This window comes from Rhea pennata, chromosome 1 (genome assembly GCF_028389875.1).
Source record: "Rhea pennata isolate bPtePen1 chromosome 1, bPtePen1.pri, whole genome shotgun sequence".
NCBI classification, from domain to species: Eukaryota; Metazoa; Chordata; class Aves; order Rheiformes; family Rheidae; genus Rhea; species Rhea pennata.
This window is the reverse complement of record NC_084663.1, coordinates 198,974,127-198,989,207: the sequence shown is the minus strand read 5'-3', so window position 1 is coordinate 198,989,207 and position 15,081 is coordinate 198,974,127. Positions and strand designations below refer to the sequence as shown.

Genomic DNA, 15,081 nt, shown 5'->3' with positions numbered 1-15,081 from the left:
TTTCCCGATACCCGGAGGACACATCCTGGACTCTTGCAGTTCGCGCTCGCGTCCCGAGGGAGGAAGGCTGCAAGTGTCCCTAGGGAAGGCGGCAGCCGCCCTGGGATCCTGTAACCCGTCAGGGGTGCCAACCCCCTCCCTCGGAAAGGTGCCCTAATACTCCGGGGGCGTTTTGCTCCCACGGACAAGCCCTCGGGGCTGCAGGAAGGTTGCGGTGTGTTGAGGAGTCGAGGGGACGCGGGGGCCTCAGCAGAGCTGTTTGCTTAGCGGCACGGCCGCGCGGACTGCCCTGGCTGAGGAAGAGGGCGGCGGGGAGGGCCCTGGGGCCGGGGAGGGCCCGCGGGAGGCGCCCCGGGGCCGAGCCGCTTGCGGCCGGGCTCCCCGCGGCGGCACCTCCCCCGCGCCTGGGCCGCGGGCGGGCGGCGCTGGCGGATGGGCAGGGCGCGGCCGGGCGCCGCGCGCCTCACGTGCGAGAGGGCGGCCGCCGGGCGCCAATGGCAGAGGCGGGCTGGGCCCCGCCCTCCGCCGCGAGCCAATGGGAGCGCGGCGGGGGGCGGGGCGGCCGCGCCCGCGGGCGGAGGGCGGAGGGCGGAGGCGCTCGGAGGCGACGGAGCAGGCGGCCGGCGGGAGGATGGCGGCGATGCTGGGGCGGCGGCGGCGCGCGGCCGCGGCGCTGCTGCGGGTGAGGCGGCGGCGGCGGCGGGAGCGGCGGCGGCGGGAGCGCGCGCGGCGCCTGGCGGCGGCAGCGGGAGCGCGCGCGGCCTTGGCCGCCATCCCGTGGGCCCTGCGCCCCCGTCCGCCGGGCCCGAAGCGGCTTGGCCAAGGTCGCAGCCGCGGCGGGGGCCTCCCCGGAGGAGGAGGAGGAGGAGGAGGAGGAGGAGGAGGAGGAAGGCTGGTCCGTGCCGGGGCCCGGGCGGCCGCTGAGGCGGGGCGGCGGTGACAGGCCGGCGAAGCAGCCGGGCCTGGCTGCCCCGTGGCGCGGGGGCCGCCGCAGCCGGCGGAAGGGGCCTCTGGCTCGCCGCAGAAGCTTAAAAAATTGTCTGTCCTGGGCGTAGGCCATCCGCTGGGAGCCGGTGGCACTTACAGAATTGTCTTCTCTGACCAATTCTCTGCTAATCTAAACTTTAGACACAGCCCAGTAAGGGTATGGTGTTTTGTTACGCTATTTTTTGTAACTAACCCTTTAAAACCATAATGCTAAAGGCCCAAGGACATACAGTTCATTTTCAGAGAGAAATTTCCTTTTAAACTTTTGCACTGGAAATTACAACCTGATTTTTTTTTTTTTAAGAACTAATTGAAAGACAGAAGGAAAACTTTGTCCTCTGTTTTGCTAATTAAAGGTTGTCAATTGAAGAAAGAAATGGACTAAATTTTTGTGTTGTAATAGGGAGAGAAGCGATTTTGAAAAGCAAAATTAAAAAATGGGAATCTCTGCAAGCGGACACAGTACTGGAAAGCATTCTTTGACATAAAATGCTGCTGGTGATGGTGCTCTTGCGATGTTACTAAATTATGATTGTTTTTAATTAGTGCTAATTTGGCTGAATGCTCTTATTCAGTAATGAACCAGAAGCCTCCAGTGTGCTTAAATATTGTTTAATGAAATGGCTTAAGCTCTTAATCAGTTAAGCCACTACCTGAAAGATAATTCTGCTAACATATGAAATAATATCTGCAGATGTATCTTTGTTATCATTATGCTGATTAATTGGATGAAGCTAACAGCCAGTGAATTTGTCTGATCTGATGATGACTTTTGTTTCTTGAATGTGTTCTGTCATTTTTGATGCAGCGTTCTATGACCATTATCCTCATTTTTGATCAGGAAATGCCAGTGAAGTGAAGCTGTAGACATGAACTGCCATTAGTAAAGGGTAGTAAAGTTAGCAATAACAATAAAAGGATCAAAGTCCAGAGAAGCAGACAGGGAGAGGAGTAAACTTTTTCTAAGATAGCACCGCTCACTTCCTGGCTGTTACAGAACCGTTATGTATCTGTGTAACGGACTTGGCCAAAATGTTTTTTCGTTGTTGTTTTAAAGGAGTATTTGTTTATTTTTCAAAAAAATCATTATAGATATTACAGTGAGGCTTTGCACTAAAATGTATTTGAAGAATACATCTATGACTTTTATATTTTAATATTTCCCAATGTTTCTTAACTATTGAAAAACTACTGACTTTCATGAAAATGAGGCCTTCTTGTGAAATATCATATTAGCATTTTTACTATGAAATTCTGAAGACTGTTTTATTTTCAGGCTTTGAAGTTTACAAGCCGTGACTATGCATCACAACGTACTTTAAATGTAAGTATAAAAATCTGACTACAAGCACAAGCTGAAATTAATCACTGTTCTAAACCTACTTCTTAAATCATGAAGGTTTTTTTTCTCCTAAGTTATCACAACAAATCTGCATTCAGATTTCTTACTTTTACAGTAAATATATTTTGTCATTTTGGGTGAGTTTTTTTATTTGTTTAAATGTTTTCTGGTGTTTTGTTTTGCCTGTCTCTCTAAATAAAGAACTCAAGGCAAGACCCTACAAAATTTTGTGTCTGACTTCCGTTGAAATCTGTAGGATTGAAGGTATTCATTGACTCTACTCAGTAGCTGTGCAGGAGCAGCCAGAGCTTTGAAACGTGAAACTCTTTGGTGTCAGGTGCTCATGCTACTCTCACAGGGAGCCAGGTTAGCAGGTAGGCATATTGATGTAACATTGAAGAAAGTTAGAACTGAGGAAAACTGAGTATATCTGTTTTCAGGGACTTCTAGATGTGAAGCTGAATGCTATGCCATGAAATTACTACTTATTAAACTACTGCTTATGCACTGTCAGAAGATCTTTAAGATAAAGCAAAAGATAGCACCTCACTAACCGTACAACTACAATTACATAAATATTTTGTCTAGTGGCTGAAATTAGGGGGGAGAGGGAAGTTCTCTTCTACAACCTGCTTTCTTTGGTGTACAGACAGAAGTGTACCAGTACACCAGTTTTAAGTTCCCAAGTATCTGTTAGAACGTCTTTAGACATCAGTGCAGTAGATTCAAGAACTTAACCAAATGGGCTTTTTCTGTACAAGATGTAATTAAGGCAATTTTTGTTCTCTGAAACTTACAGGATAAAAGAGCAGCTGTGACATGGATGAGATAGTAGAAGAGGATGATTTTTTAAAAAATAGTGGTATATATGGGATTGTGTGAGAGATGCTATGACTTTTACTTCATACTTCTCCTAGGAAGTGGTGATAGCAAGTGCTGCAAGGACACCAATTGGATCTTTCCAAGGATCCCTTTCATCATTGCCAGCCACTAAACTTGGCTCCATTGCAATTAAAGGAGCAATTGACAGAGCAGGTATACTAATTATTTTTTCCACAAGAGAAAACTGCAAGTGGCTCAGAACAGTATCAACCTGTGTTTGTTTTTAAGTTGCTTGGTAAACAAAAGTTTGTTTGTTTGCCTCCCTCCGCTTCCCTATGGTGCTCTTAAGTCTTTATCTGCAAATGGTACTTAAATAAAAATGGTTGCTGGGCTTTGTTTCAATAAGAATTAAGTGCTACTTCTAAGAGCAGAATATTATTTAATGATATCTGTGCCAATTTAAATCCTACTGGACATGCTAATTGTTTGTCTGAGGGATTGCTTATACGGACACACTGGATCTATTGTAAAGGCTACCTGCTGCTGAAACCAGTGGTCCTTTTCTTTGCTGCTCCCTTGTTACATGCACACTTACGTTTGTCTGATTCCCTTGTGAGTCTGTTTTGGGGGATTAAATCGTTTTTAAAAAAGTCTTCTGGTTGGGGAGGAGGGGATTTATCTTCAAATGTACTTTCTTGAATAGGCATTGTATTAGAAAACTTGAATACTGGTGTTGTTGCAATAGAAGCACTGGAAGGACAGGACTTTTCCATTTGGTGGCTGCTAGCGGGTATTTTGGCTAAGCTATGTTAAATACCTGTTCCCTTAGCAATAATTGTGGCAGATAGAAAACTGTGTAGATTTTTCCATCAAGGAAATTGAGCTGCTTAGGCTGCAGGTGTGGTTGGGAAATGTTTGCTTTAGTTAGCCTACCATGGCTTGGCCTGAAGGATTACGGGGAATTCTGTTCTGTGGGGTCACTAGTTCACCACGTTCCATGGATGAGTGTTCGGATCTAGCAGGCGTGTTTAGAGGCCTATGTGCTGCTTTTAGCACATAGATTAGAAATGGCATGTTTCCCCACTTCTTTTTGTAGGAAATTCTAATGCTAAGGTCTGTAAAGGGCCATTACATTTTTTTGTGCAAAGAATGCTGAATCAAAACAATTTTATTGTGCAGGTATCCCCACAGAAGAAGTGAAAGAAGTGTATATGGGTAATGTCTTGCAGGCTGGAGAAGGACAAGCTCCAACAAGACAAGCAGTACTGGGTGCAGGTATTCATTCTGATTCTGAGGTTAAAGATCTATTTTGATGCAAACTGCTACTAATGCAACTGTAAGTTACTGAGCTGTGAGTTTAAAGCAGAGAGATTAACTTGAATCATTGGTGCCTAGCCTTTCATCAAGACAGTTTGTGTATGTTTTTTCCCATGGTGGGCAAGGGCTATTTGTTGTACTCATGTAATTGGGCCTAATTGTGCATGCTCAGGAATCAATTTTCATATGCATGATAGATCTTATTGCCTACAGTCTTTGCAGAAGCTGGAAAAAGAGGATGCCAGAGAGCTGACTGCTACTTCTGGGCATTTTATGCTAGTGACAGATGATGCTCTTTGAATCTTCCATGAAACAGATCTCCCCTCTTCCCCCAACGTCTCGTTACTATTAAACCTTTTTGGATATGGGGTCAGTGAGTTTCCATAAGCTGTAGTTACGTAGGTATGTCACTACATTTTCATTTTAGTTTGGAGCCTGGAGCTGTCACTGGAAGGATTCACTCTGTAGTGTTAACTACAACATAATATTGAGGTCCTGGAATTATTTGCTTCTTCCTTTTCCTGTAGGGATAGAATTCCATACCTTAGCATGACTTTGGGAAGCTCTATGGGCTAGGGACTGTTTTGGCTCTATCCCTGTGCTTTGGTGAAAGAGAAGGAAGTGCTGCCATATGAGGAAAAGGGATTAAATAAGGCTATTTCTACACCCCACCCCTAACTGCTTTCCCCATGTTATTAGTGGTATGGAGGTGATGTGCTGGTAGCAGAGCCATAATGCCAGAAAGCAAGACTGGGATAGAGGCAGTGATGCAATGGACCTGAGTCAAGCCACAGACAGCAGAACCCAAGACTATTGTCATGAACACTCCAGTAACACTGACACATAACAATTTTGGTCCTGATTTGTAATGGATAAAATAAAAATTGGATGAAATAAAAATAGATAAGATAAAGCTTAGAACTCTTGTACTGGGGTACTGTCATGTTGCTAGTAGCTAACTTGAATAGCTTGTTTATACCTTTTCAATCCTGTGTGCCGCTTAGAAGCGAGGCATTTCCAGAGGAGGAATATTTCTGGAGTTGGCCATCTGTCTTCCAGCATCTTTCTTGCTTTTCATTTGCTTCCTCTCTTACCCTGTGAGCCTGATAACAAGAAACTGCAGAGTCTCCAAGAAGGGTAGCAGTGACGAGTGGGGATAGATAAGTTGTCTTGGCAGGCTAAGCATGTTGGACACCCTGGGTTTAGATAAAACTTGGTCCTGTGTGAAATCCAGTTGAAACACCAATACAGTGTTAGGCTACCCTTGAAATAACACAATCCTCTGTTCAATCTATTTGACTTAGGTCTACCAATCTGTACTCCTACTACAACTGTCAATAAAGTCTGTGCTTCAGGAATGAAATCTATCATGATGGCAGCCCAAAGCTTAATGTGTGGGAGTCAGGTAGGTGAATGTTAATGCTGTTTAACTAGACATACAGCTGTAATTATGGGTGGAGTAAAAAAAAAAAAAAAAAAAAAAAAAAGGACCAATGTCATAGATCCTGCCCTACTAATTACTATGTTTTTGACTTGGGATAATGAAGCTGATTAATGAGTTTGTTTTGCTTATGCAACTGCATTTTGAAACATAAAAATTTTTAAGTATTATAGTTATGAAATTGTCTGACATATTTTAGAGCTGAGCAAATAACAAATATTTTAAGTACATGACCTCTTTACGCCTCCCCTTCCCTCCACAAAATAAGGATATTTACAAGCTTTCTGTTTTGAAAACTTGAAAACATGTGTATAGACTTAAATCTTGTTGAAATATGCTTCACCTTGACTTTCAGGTGCTTTTAACACTTGAATGTAGTTAAAGATGTTTTGAAATTATATTGCTATAGTATATGCATTTAATTCATTTAAGATGTTTCAACCTTTGTTATTACATTAGAAGAAGCTGAGACTTTTTAGTGTTGCTGAATAAGCATGTTTATTGAAGAGTTTGAGGGGGAGGAATTACCTGTCTTTGTCAACTATAGTCTAAGACTCTATATAGAATGGGGAAAAATAGTGTTGCTTAATGGAAAGTTGGGAGAATACATTGTCTTCAGCAAGCCATCAAACACATTGCAGCAAAGCATATGGAAGTGTGAATGTGAGGGAAGACACTTCAATTTTGGTTTTAATTCATAGTTAAAGCATTTTGGCAAGCAAAATTTCCCCTTTGAAGTGAAGGTTTTTTTCACTTTAGTATACATTTTTAGATCAGAAGTGTGAAATTTACTAAAGCTCTTTATTTAACCAAGAGCACAAGTGAAATATTTAAGCCACTTTGTCTTTACGGAAGAAATTACAGCATTACTAAGTTAGACAACTACTTATTACTTTGGCCCTTCTTGGCAGAGAACGATGCTAGTCCAGAGCCTGTGGAAGTCAGTGGAAGTGTTTTCACTGGGCTTTTAATCAGGCCCAGTATTTCTGTGTAAATGGCTATGTTTAGGTTTAGTAATTTATATCCAGTGAGTTTGTTGGTGCTCATTCATTAGGTTTGTTTGACAGATGCAGGCCATGCGCTGAAGAGAACTGGAGTTTTCAGCATGCTAATTGTGTGCTCTGCAAGTATTGGCAAGAGCAGAGTCTCTGCCAGTTGGTAGCTCCCTGGAGCTATAAATTGTCATGATTTTCCTGGCTGCAGACTGTGAGGTGTCTGTGCTATGAAAGTCAGTGATGGTTCCCAGCGCCGTGTGTGGGTTATGAGCAGACACAGTGCCATATAAACAATTGTATTAATTCTGTCTCCGAGTTTTTCACTTTATGGCATAGGAATGCTCGCGGCTGTTGTTCCTTTACCCCTCTGATCTATCACTGCTTTCATATCACAACTGACTGGAACGGCAGGTAAACAGAAAGTTGTCATCTTCGGCCTCTTTTCTCTTCTTCATCACTGTGTTGCTGTTCTTGGATCTAGTTTATACTCTATTCAGAACCAAACTATTATTTCTCTGGATCTTAATTAAAAAGCTGATTTTTTTTTAATGATTATTTTGATGAAAATTGTCTTTTGTAGCCTCATAGGCAACCTTACTGAACTCTCAAAAAACTATATTGCTTTATTGGTATTTTTTTGCCTGCATCCATGTCAAGTCCTCCATCAGACACAACTATGTCTCCTCTTCTTGCTCTGAGAACCTAATGATTTTGGTATACTTATGATCCTTATAGTTTTGCTGTTTTTCATTTTTTTTGTCTCAGATTGAAAATTTATAATAATGTTTTAATTTATAAATATATTATTTCATTAATTTATAAATACTGTAATGATTCAACCTAATTCAAGTTAAATGATTATTGTTTATTGAAAGTCTCTTTGCTGGCCTTTTGACAGACTACATGACAAAACCTTACTATGAGTCAGCTCTTCTTATATATTGAGATTAACTAATATTCTGTAAAACTGTAAATACTTCTCTTAAAACTCTGTTTCTTCTTACTGGTCTCCTAAATTGACTTGTTCCATAGGGATACCAGGCTGCTAAGGGACAACAAAAATGAGAAAAATCAACTGATTCAAATAAAACTTACAATTTGATCTTTGAAACTTTGGAAATAGAAGTGTAAGAGACTGCTTTAGTTCTTGCAGCTTTCTAAATTTACCTATCAGACTAAAATCCAGTTGTTCTGTCAGCATGGATTAATTGTCTTCAGCTGTTGTCCCTGCTGTTTGCTTTTTAACTGCATAAAGGCTTTTTATTTATTTATTTATTTTTGTTCTCCCCCTATTTCTATAAGACTTCTTGGAAATATGCCTGTAAATGTCCTGTCTTAAGCTTTTTTAATACTTCTTTCCAAAAGAAGTCATAGTGAGCACACTGTATTGTTAATTTTAATAATTTCATTTTTGTTTCATTTGAACAGGATGTAATGGTTGCTGGTGGAATGGAGAGCATGTCTAATGTTCCCTATACAATGAGCAGAGGAACAACACCTTATGGAGGAGTAAAATTGGAAGATCTGATAGTAAAAGATGGGCTTACAGATGTTTATAACCATATCCATATGGTAAATGTTCCTGTACAATACTAAAATATCAACCATAGAGTTTTATGCTTCTGGATTTTTTATTTTTTTCCTTTTTGTTAGTGTAGAAGGAACATTACATTTTTGTCATTAACATAGTAAGTGCTTCCAGTTGTTATGCTGTTTTCCTATTTTTGTCTGTCTGAAAATAATTTCTTGTCAGGTGCCAGAGGGTTGTCATCTTTGGATAACTATCAAATGGGACAAAAAGGAGGAATAGTATGTCATATTTTCATGGTTGCATTTAAACTCATTGGTAATCACCTAAGCTTTTCATGCTCTTTACTGTGTGAAGGCCAGCCCTTTATTCAGTTGGTTTAGTCTCATCTCTTTCACAGCAGCATTTTGGAGCAGGTTGCCCAGACGGTGGAATCTCCATCCTTGGAGGTGTTAAACCCAACTGGACATGGGCAGCCTGCAGTAGTAGGAGGACTGGACCAGATCTCCAGAGATCCCTTCAAACCTCAACTATTCTGAGATTCTGTGATGCAGCTCTAACAAGTTTAGTTATAATTATTAAATTGTTTCCTCTAACAAACCTAGAAATAAGCAATAATGTTCATGGGGGCTGGACAAAGTCTTTCATTTCCAGGCTTCCTGTAGTAACTGAAAGAGAGGGACTAGACAGAAGGACAAAACATAGTAGCAAATTATGTGTTAATATTAGTCTGCCTCTCACTGAAGTCTGAGGGGCACAGAGCAGGATTAAAAAAAAAAAGTGAAATCTCAAATACTGCCATTTTTGTTACTAGTAGATTGGTGCTGTTCTCTCTGTAGGAAAGAGCAATCAAATCCCTTAATGTCTTTGAGGGTTCCTACTTTGTATGGTTCAGCAAGGTCTCCTGTTTACTTTCTCTCCCTCGATGTACACATGAGGTTCTGTTAGAAGACTTGAGCCAGCTGATACTCATCAGCATGGTAACTCAAATCGGACAAATATCTGCAAACATAGGGTGGGGTCGGGGGCAGGGAGGAGAAAGAAAAAACTGAGGTGAAGATAGTGAAGAACTAGGCTATAGGAAGACATTCTTGTCTATATTTTGGCAATAGAGTAAGTTGTTCATGCTATGGAGACTCTAAATACTTTAACTGCATAGAAATCCGCTTGCCTGCTTGAAGGACTGGAGGAACCCAGTACGGAAGGCGCTTGTGGCAATTCATTGTGTTTTCTTTAGAAATGATAGAGCAAAGAAGAGCAGTATCTGTTTAAGAATAAGTCTTTCAAGCTTGCTAAATGAGTATCCATTTTCTACTTTGTCAGCGGGTATTTAGATAGTGTTTGTAATTACACAGTCATAATTCATTATGACTGATTCGTTTATACAGCTGATTTTTTTTATTCATTTGGATTGTTAGTTATTAGATAGTTACTAGATAAGGTATGCACACTTCTACACATGTACTTTTTTTTGGAGTATCAGAAGATCCCAAAGGCTGAATAAACCTTGTGTTTTGGACTATTCTTTTAACCCTTGTAATAGACATGCTAATAATGGAATAAAATATTAGTATGATGATGTGAACATACTGTTCTGTGGCTGAACAATTTTATTCTGGCTCTGCCAGAGTGTTTCTCTGACAGACTCTAAGCATTTTAAGACTTAGTGTTACTGGGCTTTTTTTGTTTTAAAAAGCCTCATAAGGAATATTCCTTCATGGTTTCTGGATAAAGAAGTCTTCCTAAAACTGAAGTTCATACTCCAAAAGCAGAAGCTATTATTTGATCATGTCCCCATATACTAGAGACGTACACCAAATGGTAGACATAGTCAAATTCCACTAATCTGCTGGTTGAGCTTTTGAGTTGTATTTCTGGGTCACATGTCCAGAAGTGCCAACCTAATGTGCCTGGTTTTCTCCAAGGGCAACTGTGCTGAGAATACTGCTAAGAAGCTTACCATCTCACGAGAGGAACAAGACACTTACGCCATAGGCTCTTACACTAAGAGCAAAACAGCCTGGGAACTGGGAATACTGAAAAATGAAATAGTGCCTGTTACTGTTTCACAAAAAGGTATTATGGAGAGGCATGGTAAAATGAATTGTGTTTGTCACTGAAAGCAGTAGACTTGTCTGTATTTAGTGTGAACTGTGCTGTTTAAACATCCAGACTTAAGAAGTATTTTTATTATTATTTTATATATGAAAATTGTTATGCAGTCGTCTTGGTGAAACCCGTTCAGTGACCTGTGGTCTGTTTCTTTTCTTTTTCTTTAATGTTAAATACTACATTCCTTAATGAGTGGATGACTAGGTATTGAATTAAGCTAGTATGACATCTCTGTTTTAATTTCACTATTAATTACCATAAAGATATGTTGTTCATCCCTTTCACTCACTCACCATGACGTATAAATAGATTTGCTGTGAATAAATGGGATTAAGGAATAAATTTTGTCATTTTTTGTAAGCATGAATAAGTTTACATTTTTAAATTAAATAAGTTGTTTAAATTGGGCAACACTTTTAATCAAAATAATGTCTTAAGAATAGACTTTACTATAAAACATGAAACATAATATCTATTTCAGGAAGGCCAGATACAGAAGTGAAAGAAGATGAAGAATACAAACGCGTTGATTTTAGTAAAGTTCCAAAGCTCAAGGCTGTTTTCCAAAAAGAAAATGGTAATTATTAAGTCAACAACTGCTTAATTTTTTTTTCTTTCCTCTCTCATTTGTTTGTTTGTTTTCTTGAACACCAAGTGCAAAGATACTTTTTTATAGTGAAGAGTACTGTTTACAAGGGCTTGGATGCCCAATATCCCTTAACTTTTAGATGTCTGCTAAGATAAAGAAATATCCTAGCAAGAAATTGAAGTCTTGGCTCCATAACAGCTTGAATTGACTTTAATTAAAAGATGGTTCAAGAACTTAACAACCAATAAAAATCTCTTTTGGACAGTTACTTTTCAAAAGATTCAAACAGATTGGCTTCAGTTAAGGTATTGCTGTGGTCTTCACCAAGTATAACTTCTTGTTTCAGCGAGAGCTGATACACCTTTACACATATTTACTTATTAATCTCGTCAAAGCTGAAATTCTGTCTTAATGCAGACAATACACCTGTTGTGGAAGCCATTATCAACCTACTGTGTGGTTATGGCTTGCAAATGCAGCCAGTCGTCAGACCTCTCTAAGTTCATTAAAAAACTAACAATCAAACAACCCCTCCCCCCCGTCATTTTTAGTTATCTCAGTGCAGCAAATAATACCGTATTGTTGAAGCTGAAGGTTCAAGAGAAGAAGAAAAAAGTTATCTGCAGGATACACTTGAGCTGTTGCACTTCCCCCCCGCTCTGTTTAATCAGTGCATTATGTCTTTTAGGAACAGTTACAGCTGCTAATGCCAGTACACTGAATGATGGAGCAGCTGCTGTGGTTTTGATGACTACAGAGGCAGCCAAGAGACTGAAAGTTAAACCATTAGCACGAATAGTAGGTAAGGGGGATTTTTTGTTTTTTTGTTTTTTTTTTTTTTTTGTTTTTTTCTTTTTTGTTTTTTTTGGGGGGTTTTTTTTGTTTGTTTGTTTTTTTTGTTTTTTTTTTTGTTTTTTTTTTGTTTTTTTGTTTTTTTTGGGTTTTTTGTTTTTTTTTTTGTTTTTTTTTTGTTTTTTTTTCCTCCTCTCTCTTCTTTGACTACAGTCCTGGAAAATATTTCTACAGTATGCTTTCAGACTAGGGATCTTTTTTGTCCTGTTATCTTCCCTCTTCCCTTCATGGGATAGTAAAGGTGAGGCCACAGGCTGCATTATGGCTGCATCTTCTCAATATAGTGCTTGAAACTTCAAGTGCCCTAGAAGCATGTTCTTGATTTTAACCAGAGTTTTCTATGTGGGATAATATTAAACATCTGAAAATGTTGTTATGCAGGTCACTTCTTATGGCAATAAACTTAAGATGTGTTTATTTTCAGAGTCTATTATATTCAGAATTTCTCTACCTTAGGTCGGTTTGCAGCTTGCACAAACAGAAATAATATGTGGGAAGAAGAAAAGATGTTTAAAGAGCTTTTGTGATTTTTGCAGCTTTTGCAGATGCTGCTGTTGACCCTATTGACTTTCCAATTGCACCTGCATATGCTGTTCCCAAGGTAGGAATAAAACTCAGTGGTGTCTGAAAAACAACAGGCTTTCCCAGCAGTGGATCATTGGTTCATCCCTTAGTGGACTGATATTCCTTTAGTTATGATTTAAATTATAATTACTTCATAAATAGAAAGTTTGTTTTTTCAGAGGCTCAAGGCTAGAATGTAGATATCAGACTAAAAAAATTCTCATATCTATTTTGAAAGAGACTAGTGTTTTGTACTGTTTTCACCACCTTTCAGCTTGTTTACACTTCCAAGCTTTGCAGTATATTTAAAAAGCAAAATAATAAATAGATAATAATACATTTATAGACTATCTTATAAAGGACCACAAAGCATAAGGCACTGCTGTATCAGTGTAAATGCACTTAATATAGCTATGGTCTGAGAATAAGTGTTGTAAAAATGTATTCTTTGCATGCATACTCTCCATTTCTTCTTTTACAAAACTTCAGTCTGTATGCTAAAGCTTCAATTTTGCTATTTTCCCATGGCATGAAGAGGTTCTGACATGTTAAGTTGAATCTCTTGCTTGGTCTAGTGGAGGACCTGTAGGCAGCTTGAGTCATTAACTTTGGAAATAAAGTTAAGAATGTGCTGTTGCATTATTATACTTACTTTCTTTTGTTTAGAAGGTTCTCTACAAATTTTTTTCTGTTTGGCTTTCTTTTTTGCACTCTGCAGATTCTGAACATGCTTTGTGGATTTTGTAAATGCGGAAGCAAACTATAGGTTCATTCTTCCTGACCCTGATGCACTAAATGAAATTCTGATTTTAGTTGAGCCTTTCTTTGGATCATTTTAGTTGCAGTACTGAAGCACGTGCAGAAGTAGACAGGAGGCTGGTTTCTGCTACAGTTTAAGCCTTCTGTAAGGGCACAGTATCTGCCTTAGCAAACTCTAGTGTAATGATTTTTAAGTGGTCTTTGCTCTTAATAGTAATAACCTTTTAAAATTAATTGATGAGCGGTCCAAGTTTACTAGGGAATTTTCAAGTTGTAGTTGTAAAACTGTAATACTGGTGCTTCAAAATAGACCTAATTTATCTCAAGTGCTGTTAGCTTCATATTTTTTTCATGGCACTACTTACTTATTTTAATTATTTTTATTGTTATTATTTCTAGATTCTAAGTGAGGTAGGACTGAAAAAAGAAGATATCGCAATGTGGGAAATCAATGAAGCATTCAGTGTAGTGGTGCTGGCCAATATTAAAATGCTGGGTATCGATCCACAAAAAGTGAATGTTAATGGAGGTGCTGTCTCTCTTGGACATCCAATAGGGTATGCAAATAATCCTTTTGTTTTTCTTCTGCACAGATTAGGTTTTATGCTGGAGCAAACACATACAATTTTATTCCCGAATTTAAGGTGGATAGGAAGGGTAACAATTTTGGTATCGAGTATATCCTGACTTCATCCAGCTGTTAAATTTCAGGGTATCTTGAAATGAGCATGATCCTATTTTTCTCTTTACAGTTGATTAGGTGATAGTTTTTCCAGTGAATCTGCTATATTCTGCCAACTGGTTTTTTGTTTGAAGGAAAGTCTTAATTTAGACACTAAGCTACATTGTTTCTTTTATTTAGAATGTCTGGAGCAAGAATTGTTGTCCACATGGCCTACGCATTGAAACAAGGACAATATGGTCTTGCAGGAATTTGCAATGGAGGAGGAGGTGCTTCTGCAATATTGATACAAAAGTTATAAGCCCAACCAACTGCTGGAAACACAGCAGAAACCTCTTTGATCAGAATGATGAATGGTATCTGTTACATCTTATTTATGAATAAGTGGAGAAATTCTTTAACTGCTACTCTTCTAAAACTTCAAAAAAACTTTAAAACTTTAAACCATCATTGGGTATTGATATGGGCAACTGGGCTTTTATTACTTTGACTCAATGTGTTTTTATACAGTACAAATGAAGAATGTCAAATTATGGTAATATCAACTCTCAAGACAATAAAGAATGTTTCTCTATGCTAAGTGTGGCTCCTCAGCTGCTGACCTGTGGTACTGAAACTTAGTTTGCTGAAGTCATAGACTTAGCTGATCTAGCAGTAGCACTAACTTCTTACAGCGTAGTCACTCAATTTGCTGTTTTAAAATTATTACTAACTGCTAAGGGACTTTCATGGGAAGGTGTTGAGGGGGAAGCCAGTTGGCTGAACTAAGTTGGTTGAGTTTTTTCCCCTATTCCCTACTGTTGCATGGCACAAAGGAGCCTTTCTGTAGCCTTCTGTTAACCTGGCTAAATATATGGGATCAAACTAAACTAGAAGTCATTGTGTTGTAATTGCCAAATATAAGTAAGTAATAAGATGGCATAGCTAAGGGGGTTTAGCCTCAAATGCTTTCATATTTCTTGCGGGTGCTTTTCTTTGTAACTTCTGTGATGTCACATTTTGGCAATATGCTTTTGAATAGAGGCAGATTCAGCACCAAAGAAGGTGCAACGTCTTTTACTGAAAGTACAGCAAGAGCTGCCAAATATCTG

The 15,081-nt window shown here is 39.3% G+C and overlaps 1 protein-coding gene across 1 annotated transcript; it reads left to right on the top strand.

Annotated features, from left to right (window-relative positions):
* The first annotated feature begins 579 nt into the window (after window positions 1–579).
* ACAT1 (acetyl-CoA acetyltransferase 1) lies at window positions 580–14,570 on the top strand. Its single transcript, XM_062567269.1, has 12 exons — window positions 580–682; window positions 2,264–2,311; window positions 3,247–3,364; window positions 4,331–4,426; window positions 5,773–5,873; window positions 8,333–8,476; window positions 10,358–10,508; window positions 11,026–11,121; window positions 11,822–11,935; window positions 12,522–12,586; window positions 13,708–13,865; window positions 14,171–14,570. Exons 1-12 carry the CDS (start codon window positions 632–634, stop codon window positions 14,289–14,291), a joined length of 1,263 nt encoding a protein of 420 aa, XP_062423253.1. The 5' UTR covers window positions 580–631; the 3' UTR covers window positions 14,292–14,570.
* The last annotated feature ends 511 nt before the right edge of the window (window positions 14,571–15,081 follow it).

Coding starts and splice junctions, on each gene's coding strand:
- ACAT1 (XM_062567269.1), top strand. CDS start 632: ATGGCGGCGATGCTGGGGCGGCGGCGGCGCGCGGCCGCGGCGCTGCTG. Junction 4,427..5,772: donor ACAAGCAGTACTGGGTGCAG/GTATTCATTCTG, acceptor TATTTGACTTAG/GTCTACCAATCTGTACTCCT. Junction 11,936..12,521: donor ACCATTAGCACGAATAGTAG/GTAAGGGGGATT, acceptor TGATTTTTGCAG/CTTTTGCAGATGCTGCTGTT.